Source organism: Alexandromys fortis, unplaced genomic scaffold, assembly GCF_014885135.2.
Source record: "Alexandromys fortis isolate MF-2015 unplaced genomic scaffold, M_Fortis_MF-2015_v1.1 scaffold_36, whole genome shotgun sequence".
NCBI classification, from domain to species: domain Eukaryota; kingdom Metazoa; phylum Chordata; class Mammalia; order Rodentia; family Cricetidae; genus Alexandromys; species Alexandromys fortis.
The window spans coordinates 6,740,701-6,755,624 of NW_026067915.1; the positions used below are offsets into that span (position 1 = coordinate 6,740,701).

The following is a 14,924-nucleotide window of genomic DNA, read 5'->3' on the forward strand; positions in this document are numbered from 1 at the left end:
TGCTCCTTTGTATGATCTAGATGCCACTGATTAGGTTTCTCAGGAAAAGCAAGGCTGTTTCCTCAGCTTTGTCTGTACCTCTCTGGGAGGGAGTTCGTGTCACTAATGCAGGTGACAGGGATAGAGAAGAGCCAAGTGGGACAATGCCTCAGGCCCCAGACCCTAACGTATTTTCCCCAGTCTACAGCAGTAAAATCTGCTGACATTACTCTCACTGAAAAAGCCACGAAACACTCTCAACTACCAATCCACATTGTATGTGGTAACCAACTCCAACTGTTTTAAATCACATTTATTCACTTATTATGTACGAATTATTTTCAAACTGCCACTTTCTCTCAGCTCCTTAAGATCATAAATCAGCCAAGCAAACATCAGCTCCACCAGGAATTAGACTTTTAAAATACTCTCTGGGAGAAGTTACTCATGGTAACTTGTCAGCTCTTTGTCTCTAGCTATGACTAGTTGATGCTCTTGACATAGGAAAATAGAGCCGATAAAAATCAGCCATGGAGCCGGGCGATGGTGGTGCACGCCTTTAATCCCAGCACTCGGGAGGCAGAGGCAGGCGGATCTCTGTGAGTTTGAGACCAGCCTGGTCTACAGAGCTAGTTCCAGGACAGGTTCCAAAGCCACAGAGAAACCCTGTCTCGAAAAACAAAACAAAACAAAAAAACAAACAAACAAACAAAAAAAACCAAAAAACAAAACAAAAAAAAATCAGCCATGGTGGAGGATACTGTTGCTATGACTTCATGGTCTGTTTCTATGAAAAAGCCAGGAAAGGGGCTAGAGAGGTGTTCTCCCAGCTGAGTGTGCACAGCTCTTGCAGAAGACACACACCAGGTGGTTCACAGCTACCTGTAACTCCAACATCCCTTTCTTGCCTCCATGGGCATCTGGATGCCAGTGAACATACACATTAACACGGAAATAAAAATAAAATAATAAAAATGAAAGCAACGATAAGCTGGTCACAGTGGTACATGCCTATAATCGCAGCCTCGGAGACACCAAGGCGCAAAGACCTTGAGTTCAAGGTCTACATAGTAAGTTCAAGGCCAGCCTGAGCTACACGTTAAGAGAGACCCTCTCTCAAAAAGAAAGGAAAAGAGGTAGGTAGAGAAGAAAGGCTGGAAGGAAGAATAATGTTTATTCTGTATAATAGCTTTGCACAACGTTGGCCTTACACGCAGGGCCTCAGAAACAGCACATTCTCAGTTGGCATTGGTGGCACACACCTTTAATCCCAGCACTTAGGAGGCAGAGGCTCTGTGAGTTCAAGGCCAGCCTGGTCTACAGAGCTAGTTCCAGGACAGGCTCCAAAGCGACACAGAGAAAGCCTGTCTTAAAAAAAAAATAGAAATAAAGTAAGGAGTAAAAAAAAAAGAATGAACGAACAAATGAACAAAGAAAGGAAGGAAGGAAGGAAGGAAGGAAGGAAGGAAGGAAGGAAGGAAGGGGGAGAGAGAGAGAAATAGCCCACTCTCTTGCCTTCAGCTCCATAGCTTTGTACCTGGATGTCACAAAGCAATCACACATTAAACCTCACATAGTGGTTGGGAGCATAGACTCTGACGTGAGATGGTCTGAGCTCAAATCCCAGCTCAGTCACTTATGAGCTATTGTGGCCTAGGGCAAGTTCCCCAAGCCGCCTTGATCTGCTTGTGTATAATGTGGATAGGATGATAATAATCCACCTGGTGGGGAGCTTATGAGACTTCTCTAAATGAGTATTTGGGAGTGATTGAATCAGGAGCTGCTAAAAACGGATGACATATTAGAAACAAAAGCCATAAGGACTCTTTGCAAGGGGGTCAGCAGGAGGCCACGGTCCAGGCCCCTTGGATGGCTGTCAGTGCGCTGAGCCATTGTTTTAGTGACAGCTGGTGTGATGGTTAGCTTATGCAGGCTGAAGTCACACGGGGAGCCCATGCCTGCATCTGAGCTGTTTACCCTCCGGTATCCACTTAAGATGCTCTGAGTCTCATGACAGAATTCTGGCCTGCAGTGGAAATGTGGGGGAGAGAGTAGAAAAGCCCCAGATTGCTTAACTCTGAACATGAATATGAACGTTGCCTTATTTAATTGCAAAGAAAAGAAGTTACAAGGCTGGAAAATGGGGAAAGGGCTGAGGCCCTTCTGTCCTTATAATGATTTAAAAGGCATTGACTAGTGTGTCGAAGAAGTAATCTCAATCCTGCTCCCCAACATCTCTGTTTGTAAAGCGCATGATTTATGGGTCAGTTATAAACCTATTTCAAACTAAAATCCCTTTGCTCTTGAGCCAACAGATATAATTTATCTCTAAACTGTAACAATTAGCTCATCTCGCTGCTCGGCTGCTTCCCCCAATTACATCTTAATCTTCTTGAGTTAGGAAGGCGCGGTCCCCAGGGAATGGTCCCAGAAGCATGGGAAGCCCAGGCCCTCTGGCTTGGGATCTTTGCCATTCAAGATAAACGAAGGCAAGATGGGCTAGAAGGTAACCTCCCAGGGAAAAGGGCAGCAGACTGATGCCTTCAAGGGATGAGAAGACTCCAACACTCAGAAAAGGAAGCCAAGGATTTTCACACCCTCTGAACAAGCCCAGGGCTCTCAACATTCTCCTCTGGTATCACATTCATGCCGAGTGTGAGCTAGAGGAGCTTTTAATACAAACGCCATCTCTAGCTAGGTGTGGTGGGGTACACCTGCAATCCCAACACACAAGAGGCAGGGACAGGGGGATTTCCTGCCAGTCGGAGGCCAGCCTCATCTACATAGTGAGTTCCAGGCCAGTCCGGAGTACATAGCAGGGCTCTTCCCCTTCCCCTGAGAAAAATAAATAAATACCATCTCTAAATTCAATAATTCCTAAAGAGTAATGCAACGGTTTCATGGTTGATCCTTAAAATTTGAAGGGAATCAGATATTCTTTTTTTTTGGGGGGGGGGATAAGCTTGATATTACATGATGCTGTAAGCTACCCCAGGGCTCCAGACTGCCCATGACTTGGCTCTACTAGCCAGTGTCTGTGAGTCCATTCAGGGAGAAGCCATTTGTGCCCTAACTCCCTGTAAATGTGCAAAGAGCATGAGATTACGTCTACCCAGTCCATAATAGTCTGGCATAGCTGCCAGATGCTAAGTTGGGAGAGGAGAGTGTGTGTGTTCAAGTCATTGGCCCTCTTCAAAGGCATCTGAAAACACCTTGAAGATGGAGAGGCAAAGGCAGATGGCAGCACAGCGTTTCTCAGCCAGGGATGATGTTTGCCTCCCACACCCACCCGCTAGAGACATTGGCAGAATCTGAAAAGACATTTTTGGATGTCACAAGTGGGTAAGCCGAAGAGCAGAGTTTGGGGGTGTTGCTAATCATCTTATGAGGTGCAGAACAGTCCTTTGTAAGAAAGACTTCTCAGGTCCAAAAAGTCAGCAGTGTTGAGATTCAAGATGCCCGCAAATATACCAGCCACAGGTCTGCTGGCTCAGCAGCCACAGATAACCCCATGCCTCTGCGTCCATCACAAGGGTTAAGGAGGGGAAAAGTATGTGATACTCACCCTGCTTCCTTCAGAGCTAGGACTGCCTTGTGTTCCTTTCCACCCAGTTCTCCCCTAGAAACACAATAATTCCCCAAAATTGTAAGTCAAAAATAGGTTATAAGTCCTCAGTACATAATAAAGCCATCAACACAAAACATCAAATGCTGTCAAGACAGTAGAATCAGGGAGTCGTGCCGGAGCCATTCTGCAGAGTGACATGGTCGGTGGGATGGCCACAGAAGGACAGGGCTGACAAACCAGGGTGGGGTAGCAATGCGCCATAGTCAAGGGTGACAAATGAAGAATAATGCCACTTCCTTGAAAATTAATAATCCCCCCAAAGTATAGCCCACTCCAGACACGCCTTATCCTCTTAACTGTAGTGACTTGGACGGTGATTGTTCACACACCATGTTAAACTTATTTAGCTCGAAAACGGAATTAGTCAACGTCTCTATGTAACATAGACCCAATTACTTGGCTTCCTCGGTCTCCTTTGGCGCCCTTCTGGCCTTTGATGGTGCTGTCTCGTCCTGGGTTACCCTAGGGGATGATTTCAGAAATGTTTTAGAATCCAGAAACATCAGAGTGAGGGAGTTCATTCCTCGGTTTGAACACAGACCTTTGCTTTAGAGCCCAGGCTGGCCTTGAACTCAAACCGATCCCCTTGCCTCGGCCTTCTGAGTTCTAGGATGACAGGTGTGTGCCCCACTCAGCTTCCTTTTTCTCTTCCTTCCTTGTGTGGTACATGGAACTAAACCTAGGGCTTTGAACCCATCAGGTAAATCTCATATCACACACAGAAGATTTTTGAGATGGGTTCAGGCTGTCTGAGATCCTCCTATCTTAGCAACCTGAGTAACTGGAATTACAGCCTTGCTACCAGGTGTGTTCTCTCTCTCTCTCTCTCTCTCTCTCTCTCTCTCTCTCTCTCTCTCTCTCTCTCTATGGTATAATATTTAAGTGTTAGAATTCACCTGGTGGCAAGGCTCTAATTCAAGCTAAGAGATGAAGTGTAAGAAAAATCTCCAACTTGAACTCTTAAAAGTAACATTTGCCCAGTTTGAAGGCGATTTGGTGACTAAAACAGGATTCTGAGAATACCAGCCATGCCGTAACCTCCCCTGAAGTACGGCTTCACTGAGGTACGGGCCATTCCCTCAGGCTGGAATGAAAGCCTCCTGCAGTTGAGTCTGAGAGGGAGAGACTCTCATGGGGTCGCAGCTCAGTGGCAGAGCGCTTGCCTAGCAGGCACAGGGGCCCCGGTTTGAGTCCTGATGCAGTTAAACCAACCAACAAGCATGCAAGAAAGAAATCAAGGTCTGGGCTTCCCAGTGAGAAATCTGACCATTAAAATGAAGGAAGCGTTCAACATAGGAAGTCGGAAGTCTCAACACACTGTGAGAACGCCTCTTTCTGGGCCTTTCAGAGTTGAACAGATTTCCCCCAAATACAAAAGCCCTGGGTAACAAACACCTACTGCCCCAGCTCCCGAGGTCCTTGCCTGTACTTGAGTGGAGGTCACTTAGCAGAATGAGAGCAGACTGTGCTAAGATGAAACTCAGAGCTGAGTAGGGTCTAATAACTTACGGGATCCCCGGGGAAGCCCTTCGCTCCATCTTCCCCAGGGGCACCTCTGGAACCTGGGCTGCCCTGAAAATAGATAGAGAGAAAGACAGACAGACAGACATATGAATAATCAATAAATAAACAAACAAGCAAATAAATAAATAAAATGAGCCTCCATGTTACCCTGTGGGTGGTTTTTATAATGGCATTAAATACCAAGCAGTGGACTGCCAATCAGATAAACTATTTCACATTTTCCTGCCTCCTCAGGTGCCCTTGGACTTTCCAAGGTCGAGGGTAAACCATGATCAGGCTAAGAAACAGGAAGCCCTCTCATGGTCTAGCATAGGGTTGTCCAATGGGACTTTATGGCACCTGGGAAAAGCTCCAGGGCAGTGGAGAAAAACTCCGTGGTGGCCACTGCTAGAATGCAGGCATCTGTACTGGCCACTGCTAGAATGCAGGCATCTGTACTGGCCACTGCTAGTATGCAGGCATCTGTACTGGCCTGCTCCTTGGGGTCCCAACAGGATACATCCTCAGCTGCAGCCACTAAGAGTACCCCCTATGCAACCTTTGCCAAGTTCCCTCTTAAAAGGAGGGCCTTGCCCACCTCTCCTCTCTTTCTCTCTCTGCCCACCTTTCCTCTCCTTCTCTCTGCCCACCTCTCCTCTTTCTTCCTCTCTCTCTGCCCACCTCTCCTCTCTCTTTCTCTCTCTCTCCCACTCTCCCTCTTTTGTCACTCTTGTTCCCAGGGCCCGGTCTCTGCCCCACTCTCTGCTTCCTTCTCTGTCCCTTTTCTCTCCTCGTCCAATAAACCTCCTGTGTGAGCCTTGTTGCATGGTGTGACTTCCCTTTGCAATGTTTTTAAATGAATTACAACAGCCATGAACCATCTTTGGCAATGCAATACTTGGAGTGTGTCTGATGAAATGGAGGGGTGGAATTTTTTACTACAGTGAATTTAAATTTAAGCACTCGCACATGGACACCGGCTGTCCTAACTGGACGTTCTAGACAACTTATCACACATGGACACCAGCTGCCCTAATTGGACGTTCTAGACAGTTTAGCCCTTCTGATGCCCATCAGAAACCTCCCCAGTGGTTTTCTTTTTATTTATTTATTTATTAAAGATTTCTGTCTCTTCCCCGCCACCGCCTCCCATTTCCCTCCCCCTCCCCCAACCAAGTACCCCTCCCTCGTCAGCCCAAAGATCAGTCAGGTTCCCTGCCCTGTGGGAAGTCCGAGGGCCACCCGCCCCCAGTGGTTTTCTACTGTCACCCCAAACAACTTTCCAGTGAAATTTTCCCAGGCCATGGTCCCTGGAGGCATTTTAACTCATTTTCATTTCCTGTTTTCCTACATTGGAGCCAGGGTTGCAATGGGGCTAGAAGGATTTCTAGGAAACACTAAGGCAGGCTTCACTTCGTATAACATGAGGGTGACTTCTTATACCCACGTGCCCACTTGTCCCACCCCAGGCTGCCCCTACATACCCTTAATATGCCACGTGTCTGCTCTCTTTGTGACTGCCTTATTTGAGGTTTCATCCCATCTCACCTCGATTACTATGGAATCTTCATCCTTCCTTTTATCCATGACAACTCCAACAGCCTCTGCACTACTTCCATATCATATTTCTAAAACACAAATTTAACTGCCTTCTGCTTAAACCCTTCCCAAGGCCCCACACACACATACACATACTCACACACACACATACACACGCACACAGAGTCTAATGGTTCACTGGAGCTATCCTAGCCTCTTATTGAAATCCATCTTCTTCCACCTGAACTCTGTTCCTTCCATGTGGGACACCTGACATTGCTCCTCATGCCCATACCCACTTCATGTGCTTGCTTACCCTCTCTCTAGAATGTTCTTCCTCTACAGCTGCCTGCACTTTGCTAACTGCAATGCATGATTGGCTTCAGGAAGACTCCCTAGACACCCCCACCTCGAAGCTGAGTAGGGTCAGAAGGACCCCAAGTGACCTCAGCCATTTCTGTGTACTGTGGAGTCCTTGAGGATGAGGATTACTGTGGTCCAACCCAATCTCTGACTCCTTGACAAATAATTCAGTGTCTGGAATATTACAGATATTAAAAAACATTTGATAAATAAATAAGTAGACCAGTTGGGATACATTACAATTAGCAAAATATTTCACTGTGATTTGTAAGTCCAGGGCACCCAAATCAACTTTTTCATTCTTTTTGTTTTTGATATCAGGAAAGAAAACAAAGGCCAAGCCTGTTTGTTTACAGACTTCTGAAAAACATAACCACAGAAAGACGTCACACAGTGAATTTTCTAGCTGAATATTCTTGAAAGCTACATAGTAGTTATGGTGGTTTGAATGAGAAACTCAGTGCCCCTGAGGATCATATGTTTGAACTCTTGCCCTGCCCCAGTTGGCGGGACTGTTAGGGAAAGTTACAGCACCTTTAAGAGGGGGAGCCCTTCTGGAGGAAGCATGTCACTGGAGCCTGGCTTTGGGGGTTATAGTCACTCTCTTGTTCCTGCTCCAGCTGCCATGCCATGTCTTCCCACCATGAAGACTCTATCCTTTTGGACCCATCAGCTAAACAAAGACTTTCTTCTTTAAGTTGCTTTTGGTCGAGGAATTTTGTCACAACAAGAAAGAAGGAGCTAATACAGTAGTCTGTGTGCCCAACACCAAAGAGTGGCATCTGTTTGTTGGCCACGGACTTTCATTGCATGACTGGGATAATTAATTTTATCAACCTGAGTTGAAGAAACACTTAGGACACTAATGAGACACGCCTCTGGGAGTATCTGGGAGGTTACACCCAATCCCAAAAAGTTTATGCTAAGTAGGGAAGATCCGCCCTGACTGTGGGTAACTCCATCCTAGGGTCTGAAGTCCCAGGCTGAATAAAAAGGAAACAGGAAGAAAGAGCTGAGCACTGGTCATCCCCATCTCTGTTTCCAGGCCAGGGCCATGGACCAAGACTCTCCAAATACCATGTTTTCCCCACCAAAACAGCATTCTTCTGAACTTTAAGTAGAAATGAATACTCTCTCTTAAGGTGCTTTTATAGGTGTGCAGGTAGTTTTGGAGGTATCTGGATGCTTTTTTAGGGATGTCTGTAAGGTGTCTTTTGGGGTGTTCAGTAGGTATCTTTTGGGGGTTCTGAAAGGTATCTTTTGGGGGTTCTGGAAGGTATCTTTTGGGGGGTGTTCAAAAGGTATCTTTTGGGGGATGTCTGGAAGGTGTTTTTTGGAGATGTTCAGTACGTGTCTTTTGGGGGGGGTCTGGAAGGAATCTTTTGGGTATGTCCAGAAGATGTCTTTTTGGAGGTATCTGGAAGGGTCAGGCATTTGACCACGGTCAGAAAAATGCTAAGTAAGTTGGTGGTGAAATCAGCTGACAATTTTATCCTCAACTGCGAGCCCAGCAAACAGGGCTGGATCTGCCACCAGGGACTATTTGATTACTGAAAAGAGTTACCTGAGAGCCAGTGTCACCTTTTTCTCCCTTTCCCCCACGAAGTCCATAAAATCCCTAAACAAACATAAAACAAAACGACAGTTGGAAAAATCAACCTCATAATGGCTTCATGATAACTCAAAAAGAGGAGACAAATGGCTTACATCTTCTCCGTCTAGTCCATCAAGCCCATCTTCTCCATGTTCTCCCTGAGGGACAATAGACAGTGGTCAGGTTCGCTGGTGACAAGACCGAAGCAGTCAGGAGGGGCTCTGACATGTGCATGTCAAGGACTGAATCCATGCTAGGAGATAAAACTCGACCGAGAAGCAAATACCATACCTGGGCTCCAGAAAATCCTTTGACGCCCTGCAAAAGATTAAATATCTGTCACTGCAGGGCCAAAGGCAGAACAGGGATTCTAATTCTGCAGCCAGAAAGAGACTTGGCTTTCATTATCTCTTTAATTGCTTCTGGCTACACAGTCATATAAAGGTTATGGGTGTCACATGGGGACAGGAAGGTGTCACAGAAGACTGAGCACAATGAGCCAGGAGAAGCTTACCTTTTGGCCTCGAGTCCCCTGACATCCTATGATCCCTCTGTCTCCTTGAGGTCCAGTTTCTCCTCGTCTTCCCTAAAGGGTGAATCCAGACATGTATTCAAAGAGATACTTTTACAGGAAACTGTCAGCAGTGAGCTTTTGGAGCACTGAGCACAGCTTATGTATGATACCCCCAACTTTAGGCAAAGCAATTCCTCCAATGGACATTGAGAGGGGTCTTAACTTACAGGGTCTCCATCCTCTCCCCTGTGACCTCGGCTGCCTTTCAGTCCTGAAGAGCCCTAGGAGGCAAAGAGAGGGGAACATTTAACATCCTCCAGCAGATCAGCTCATAAAGTCATTGGGCATTCCTATCCGGGACTTCCTTTGACTGCTGGGTAGACTTTGTGCCAATAGAGCCATGAGTTGGGGAGTATCCAGCATCTTTTTCCTTGGACTCATCTCTGAAGCCCCTCTGCAGAAGCACACCCTCCTAGTGACCCAGGAGACTTATCCTAAGAACCCTCTCCTGGATGAGAAGCCACTCCCATAACTAAGGGATTCACAAGGAGCTATGACCACCAGTTTTTAATATGTATTTTTTGTTTTAATTATGTGTATTGTTGTCTGGGTTTGTATCAACTTGACACAAGCTGGAGTCTTCAGAGAGGAAGGAGCTCCAGTTGAGAAGATGCCTCCGTAAGAGTGGGCTGAAGGCAAGCATGGAGGGTCTTTTCTTAATTAATGATTGATAAGGGAGAGAACTGAGAGCCCACTGTGGCTGCTGCCACCCTGGGCAGGGAGTCCTGGGTTTTACAAGCAAGCCATGAGAAGCAAGCCCGTAAGCAGCACCCCTCTATGGCCTCTGCAGAAGCTCCTGCCTCCAGGTTGCTGCCCTGACTTCCTTCAGTGATGAACAGTGATGTGGAAGATAAGCCAAACAAACTCTTTCTTCCCCTAAGTTGCTTTTCATCATGTTCATCACAGTGATGAGAACCATAAGATTGTCTGTATGTGTGTGTAAGATTGCAGATGCGTGTGAAGTCCAGAGCAGGGTGTGTGATCCCTTGCAGCTGGAATTACCAATAGATGATGTTAGCATCTTGATGTGGGTGCCGGCAACTGAGCTCAGACACTCTGGCAAGCCCTGAGCCGTCTCTCCAGCTCCATCGTTGACAAATCATAAACACCTCCAAAGGGCCTATTCGGCTTTCCTCTGCTTTTCTGAGAGCATTATTTAAACTACGTCACTTTTCTCTGAGCCTTAGGTTAGCTGCTTCTGCTTTGTAACTTAACTTGTAACAAAGATCGCATCGAGGTTTGTTGCCCCTCCCCCACAACACAGATCCTTGCTGCGCCCCGCCCCCCCCCCAGCACAGTCCAGTTGACATGCAGGAGGAGAGTTCACAGACGGAAAATGACAGTTCAGCAAAACATTCTGTATAAATTATCCTTCAACAGTGACAGACAAATAGAAATTATCAGCAAGTGTTCTCATCGATCTGTTTTGGACGGAGGAGAAGACTCAGCGGGTAAACACATCGGTTGCCAAGCCTGATCCGTGTTCGATCCCCGGAACGCACAAAGTGAAAGGAGAACGCTGACTCTTGCAAGTTGTCCTCTGACCTCCACAGGTGCACCATGGCACAGTCATGCCCACCCCAAGTCAATAATTTAAGCCCTTTTGAAATATTGAGGGAGGAAAACACAGGCTAGAATCATTAAGATGAAAATAAATACGTTTATCGCAAAAAGTCCTTTTGCCGTGAGACCTAAACCCATCTGAAAATGCATATAAACTGAATACAATAGAAAGGCACAGTTCATTGCTACAACATGAGCTTGGTGCAGCATTTATATGTGACATCTCTACAGTCAGCACCTAGGGCCAAGAACTGGAACATTGCCAGTCGCAGACACTGGGCCACCCCATCGCATGTACCCAGAACCCACTACCGCAGCCCCCCTCGGGAGTGCACTGTTAACACGTAGGACAATACTTCCTGGACTTTGAAGATATCTCACTGCTTGAATTCTCAGACAGTGAAGCTTCATTTTAATAAATGGAATCCAACCTATATATGCCCGTGCTTTGTCTTATCGGCTTTCTCTGGTAATTACTGCGTGGGTAGACATTCATTCATGGTTTTTAATGAATGTAGGTCATTTGTTTGCATTGACACAGTCTTTCATTGGAAATGCCATCATGCATTTTCCATTCTATTGCTGTATAATTGATCTTGGATAATTTGCTCTTTTATTTTGCAGCTCAATCTCATTTATCGTTGAGAAAACCCAGCTCTCTCCACCATTTTAACACCTCTCAGACCATCTAAAACAGATTTAGAAAGTGTAAATTGCAAACCCAAAAAGCAACCTCACCAAGGACACGGAAGAAAAGGGGGAACTGTTCTCAGTGGCAGCGTCAGAAGCGAGCCCTTCTGAGCCCATTCCTACGCTGTGGAAGTTACACAAGATACCCAAGGCAATTACATTTTTCTGGAGCAAAGGTCAAAATGTCAACTATTCAATTTCAGCCTCACTCACGACAAAGCAAGGCATGCTAGAGAAAAGAGGATCACGATCAAATGGCACCTTGGAGGCCTGGAGTCCCCGGGTCCCTTGAGGTCCTGGAATCCCTGGACATTTACAAAATGTACAGCAACAAGCCCTCTCTGCGATGTTTCCCTAGAGAGAGGGGGAAAAAATAGCCAAGGGGGTGAGTGACAATCACCAGTGATTTTCTTACATAAGAACCCTATTCAGACATATCATAAACCACCCACAAACCCAGGCTCTGTCTTTGGGGGGGGGGGGCTGTGATGGGGCAAGCAATAAGAGGGCTTTGTGACTTAAACTGCAGAGAGGGCACCTAGCCAACAGATTGTGTGGGCAATGTCTCTTCTCAACAGAAAACAACTTCAGTTAATAGGAAGGGCACCAAGAGCATGCATGGCCACAGGCCAAGTTGACTTGAGACATATTGATTCCTAGTTGACAATCTCCTGGAATTTCTGTTGCATAAATTATTGGGGCTTTTCAATAACATTAGGGACTGATTGATCTTTTGGTTCCCTATACGTCAATTCTGTGATATGACAATGACTGGAAGGACAGAAAAGAAATTATTGAATGCAAATCGAAACTTTAATACGACAGGATGTTCAGGTGACAAAGGCAGGCAGATCACTCTTGAGTTGAGGTCAGCCTGATCTACATAGAGCGTTCCAGGCCAGTCAGGGATACACAGTGAGAGTTTGTCTCAGACAGGTAGGTAGGTAGACAGACAGACAGACAAAAGTCTCTAATGTTATATTATCTCATATGTAGTAGGATGGCTAATATCCAAGAAAGGAAGGAGTGAGGGAGTGAGCAAAGGAAAGAAGGAAAGAAGTAGAGGGGAAAAAAGAAAGTAGGAAAGAAGGGAGGTGTGGTATTTGGAATATATTTGGCTCTCAAAATCTCATTAGAAAGTGTGACTTTTGCTGGGCAGAGGTGGTGCATGCCTTTAATCCCAGCTCTCAGGAGGCAGAGGCAGATGGGATCTCTATGAGTTTGAGGCCAGCCTGGTCTACAAGAGCTAGTTCCAGGAAAGGCTCCAAAGCTACAGAATAACCCTGTCTCAAAAAGCCAAAAAGAAGAAGAAAACAAAACAAAAAAAAAGAAGAAGAAGAAGGAGGAGGAGGAGGAGGAGGAGGAGGAGGAGGAGGAGGAGGAGGAGGAGAAGGTGTGGCTTTGTTTGAGTGGGTATAGCCTTGTTAGAGAAAGTATGTCACTGTAAGGGTGGACTTCGAAGTTTCTTGTGCTCAGAATACCACCCAGTGAGTCGGTTGATTTCTTGTTACCTATCTATGAAGATATAAGGACTCTCAGCTCCAGCATCACATTTGCCTGCATGCCACCATGTTCCCCACCATGCTCCCTGTCATGCTGATAATCTACTGAACCTCTGAAACTGTAAGTGAGCCCCCTTAATTAAATGTTTTCCTTATAAGAGTTGCCATGATCATGGTGTCTCTTCACAGCAATTAAAAAAAAAAAAAAAACCTAAGCAGGAGGAAATAAAATACACCAAGTGTCCAGAAAGATGTGGAGAAAACAGAATTTGAATGACATGGGAAATATTAGCTGTGTTCCTCAAAGCACTAAAAACAGAATTATCATATTCCATAACCCACACCAAAGAACTGGATACAGAATTGTAAAGAGATGTTTGTTCATATGTGTTCATCACAGTATTATTCGTGGTAGTTGAGAGGTAGAAAGAAGCAACCTAAAATGTCAGTTGAGAAACAAAAAGATAAAGGCAGTGAAGCAAAGAAGGGAATGCTGTCACATGCTACAATGTGGACGAGCCTTGAGCCATTACACTAAGCCAGTCTCAAGTTGAAAACATGTATGAACAGGAAGTCAAGCTGGGGGTGCCAGGTTCTGTAGGGGTAGGGATACAAAGAGATCACATTGTCAATTGTGGGTTTGCAGAGTTTCTCATAAAATAAAAACTCTATTGGACAGCAATGTGCACATTAGCTACTGTAGTGGTCATCCTTGATTGTCAACTCGATAAGATTTATCAGCACCATGGAAACAAACCTCTGGCATGTCTGAGGGATTTTCTAGGTTAAGCTAATTAAGGTGGGATGCTGTGGAATAATCATTCTGTACACTGTGTAAATTATGCTGTGACTGGTTTAATAAAGAAGCTGACTGGCCAATAGCTGGACAGAATAAAGTTAGTTGAGAAAAACAGACTAAGGACCCTGGGAAGAAGGGCAGAGTCAGAGGAGTTGCCAGTAAGATATGGAGAAGAAACAGGAGGCGCAAGATGAAAGAGAGGTAACGCCATGTGGCAGAATGTAGATGAATAAAATGGGTTAAATTGTAAGAACTAGACAGTAATAATCCTGAGCTATTGGTCAAGCATTTATAATTAATATTGAATCTTCCTGTCAGTGGGTGGGAAAGAAAAGTCTGCCCACAGTGGGAAGACCCACACTAAACATATGCTGCTGCAGCACCATTCTACAAGCTGGATAAAGAAGGAATTGATTACAGCAGCAACCCACCCTCTGCCCCCTGGCTGTAGATGTGGTGTGACCAGCTGCCTCAAGCTCCTGCTGCCTGGCTTCCCCATCATGATGGACTGTACCCTCCAATTGCAGGTGCAAACAAACCCTTTTGGCCTTAAGCTGCTTTTGTCAGACAAGTGACTAATACAACCATACGCTGTATACTTCAAATTGTTGAGATGGTAAATATTACATTCTAACCATAATAATAAAACCCAAATATAGTTTTTTTTTTTAAAAAAAAAGACAATTTAGCTTTACTAATAACCTAAGACATGTCAGGTACAATGCTTGAGAACACTGGGGGAAATATTATGTTAAGGTCTTTTGCATATTTTAACATCCAAAATTGGTGTATTTAAGTTAGTGACACAAACAACAGCATTCCAACTGGATTCTTGCAGCACTTGAGATAACTGACAACTCACCAGATACCGGGAAAGTGTCTTGCCCAGGTCTGTCATTCCAATGGTCAGGTGAGTCCTATAGTCAAATCCTTTTCCAAATTCAAAGCTGGAAAACTCATCCTGAGCCAGTGCGTCAAGGGACACCACCAACAGAGCATCCAGTCCTGTTTAGTAAAAACAGCACGTGTGAAACCAGAGGGTTCACCCAATAGAAGAAATTCCACCTAGTAAATGTCATTAAAAGAACCAGAAACAGCAAAAGGAGAACATCAGAGGAAGCCAGATTCTCAACATACAAAACCCCAACAGCAGACTCCCCTGGATTTCTAAGAACACGTTAAACTCAGGT

General features: G+C 45.4%; 1 protein-coding gene across 1 annotated transcript in view; it reads right to left on the reverse strand.

Moving 5' to 3' along the window:
• The window catches only part of Col6a5 (collagen type VI alpha 5 chain), a 108,202-nt gene that overhangs the window by 55,621 nt on the left and 37,657 nt on the right, over positions 1 to 14,924 (reverse strand). Inside the window, exons 11-20 of the mRNA XM_050139365.1 lie at positions 14,597 to 14,739; positions 11,695 to 11,787; positions 9,348 to 9,401; positions 9,121 to 9,192; positions 8,898 to 8,924; positions 8,720 to 8,764; positions 8,577 to 8,630; positions 5,117 to 5,179; positions 4,004 to 4,069; positions 3,545 to 3,598 (exon numbers count right to left, since the gene is read on the reverse strand). Coding sequence (XP_049995322.1) covers positions 3,545 to 3,598; positions 4,004 to 4,069; positions 5,117 to 5,179; positions 8,577 to 8,630; positions 8,720 to 8,764; positions 8,898 to 8,924; positions 9,121 to 9,192; positions 9,348 to 9,401; positions 11,695 to 11,787; positions 14,597 to 14,739 — 671 coding nt within the window. The remainder of the gene's footprint in view (positions 1 to 3,544; positions 3,599 to 4,003; positions 4,070 to 5,116; positions 5,180 to 8,576; positions 8,631 to 8,719; positions 8,765 to 8,897; positions 8,925 to 9,120; positions 9,193 to 9,347; positions 9,402 to 11,694; positions 11,788 to 14,596; positions 14,740 to 14,924) is intronic.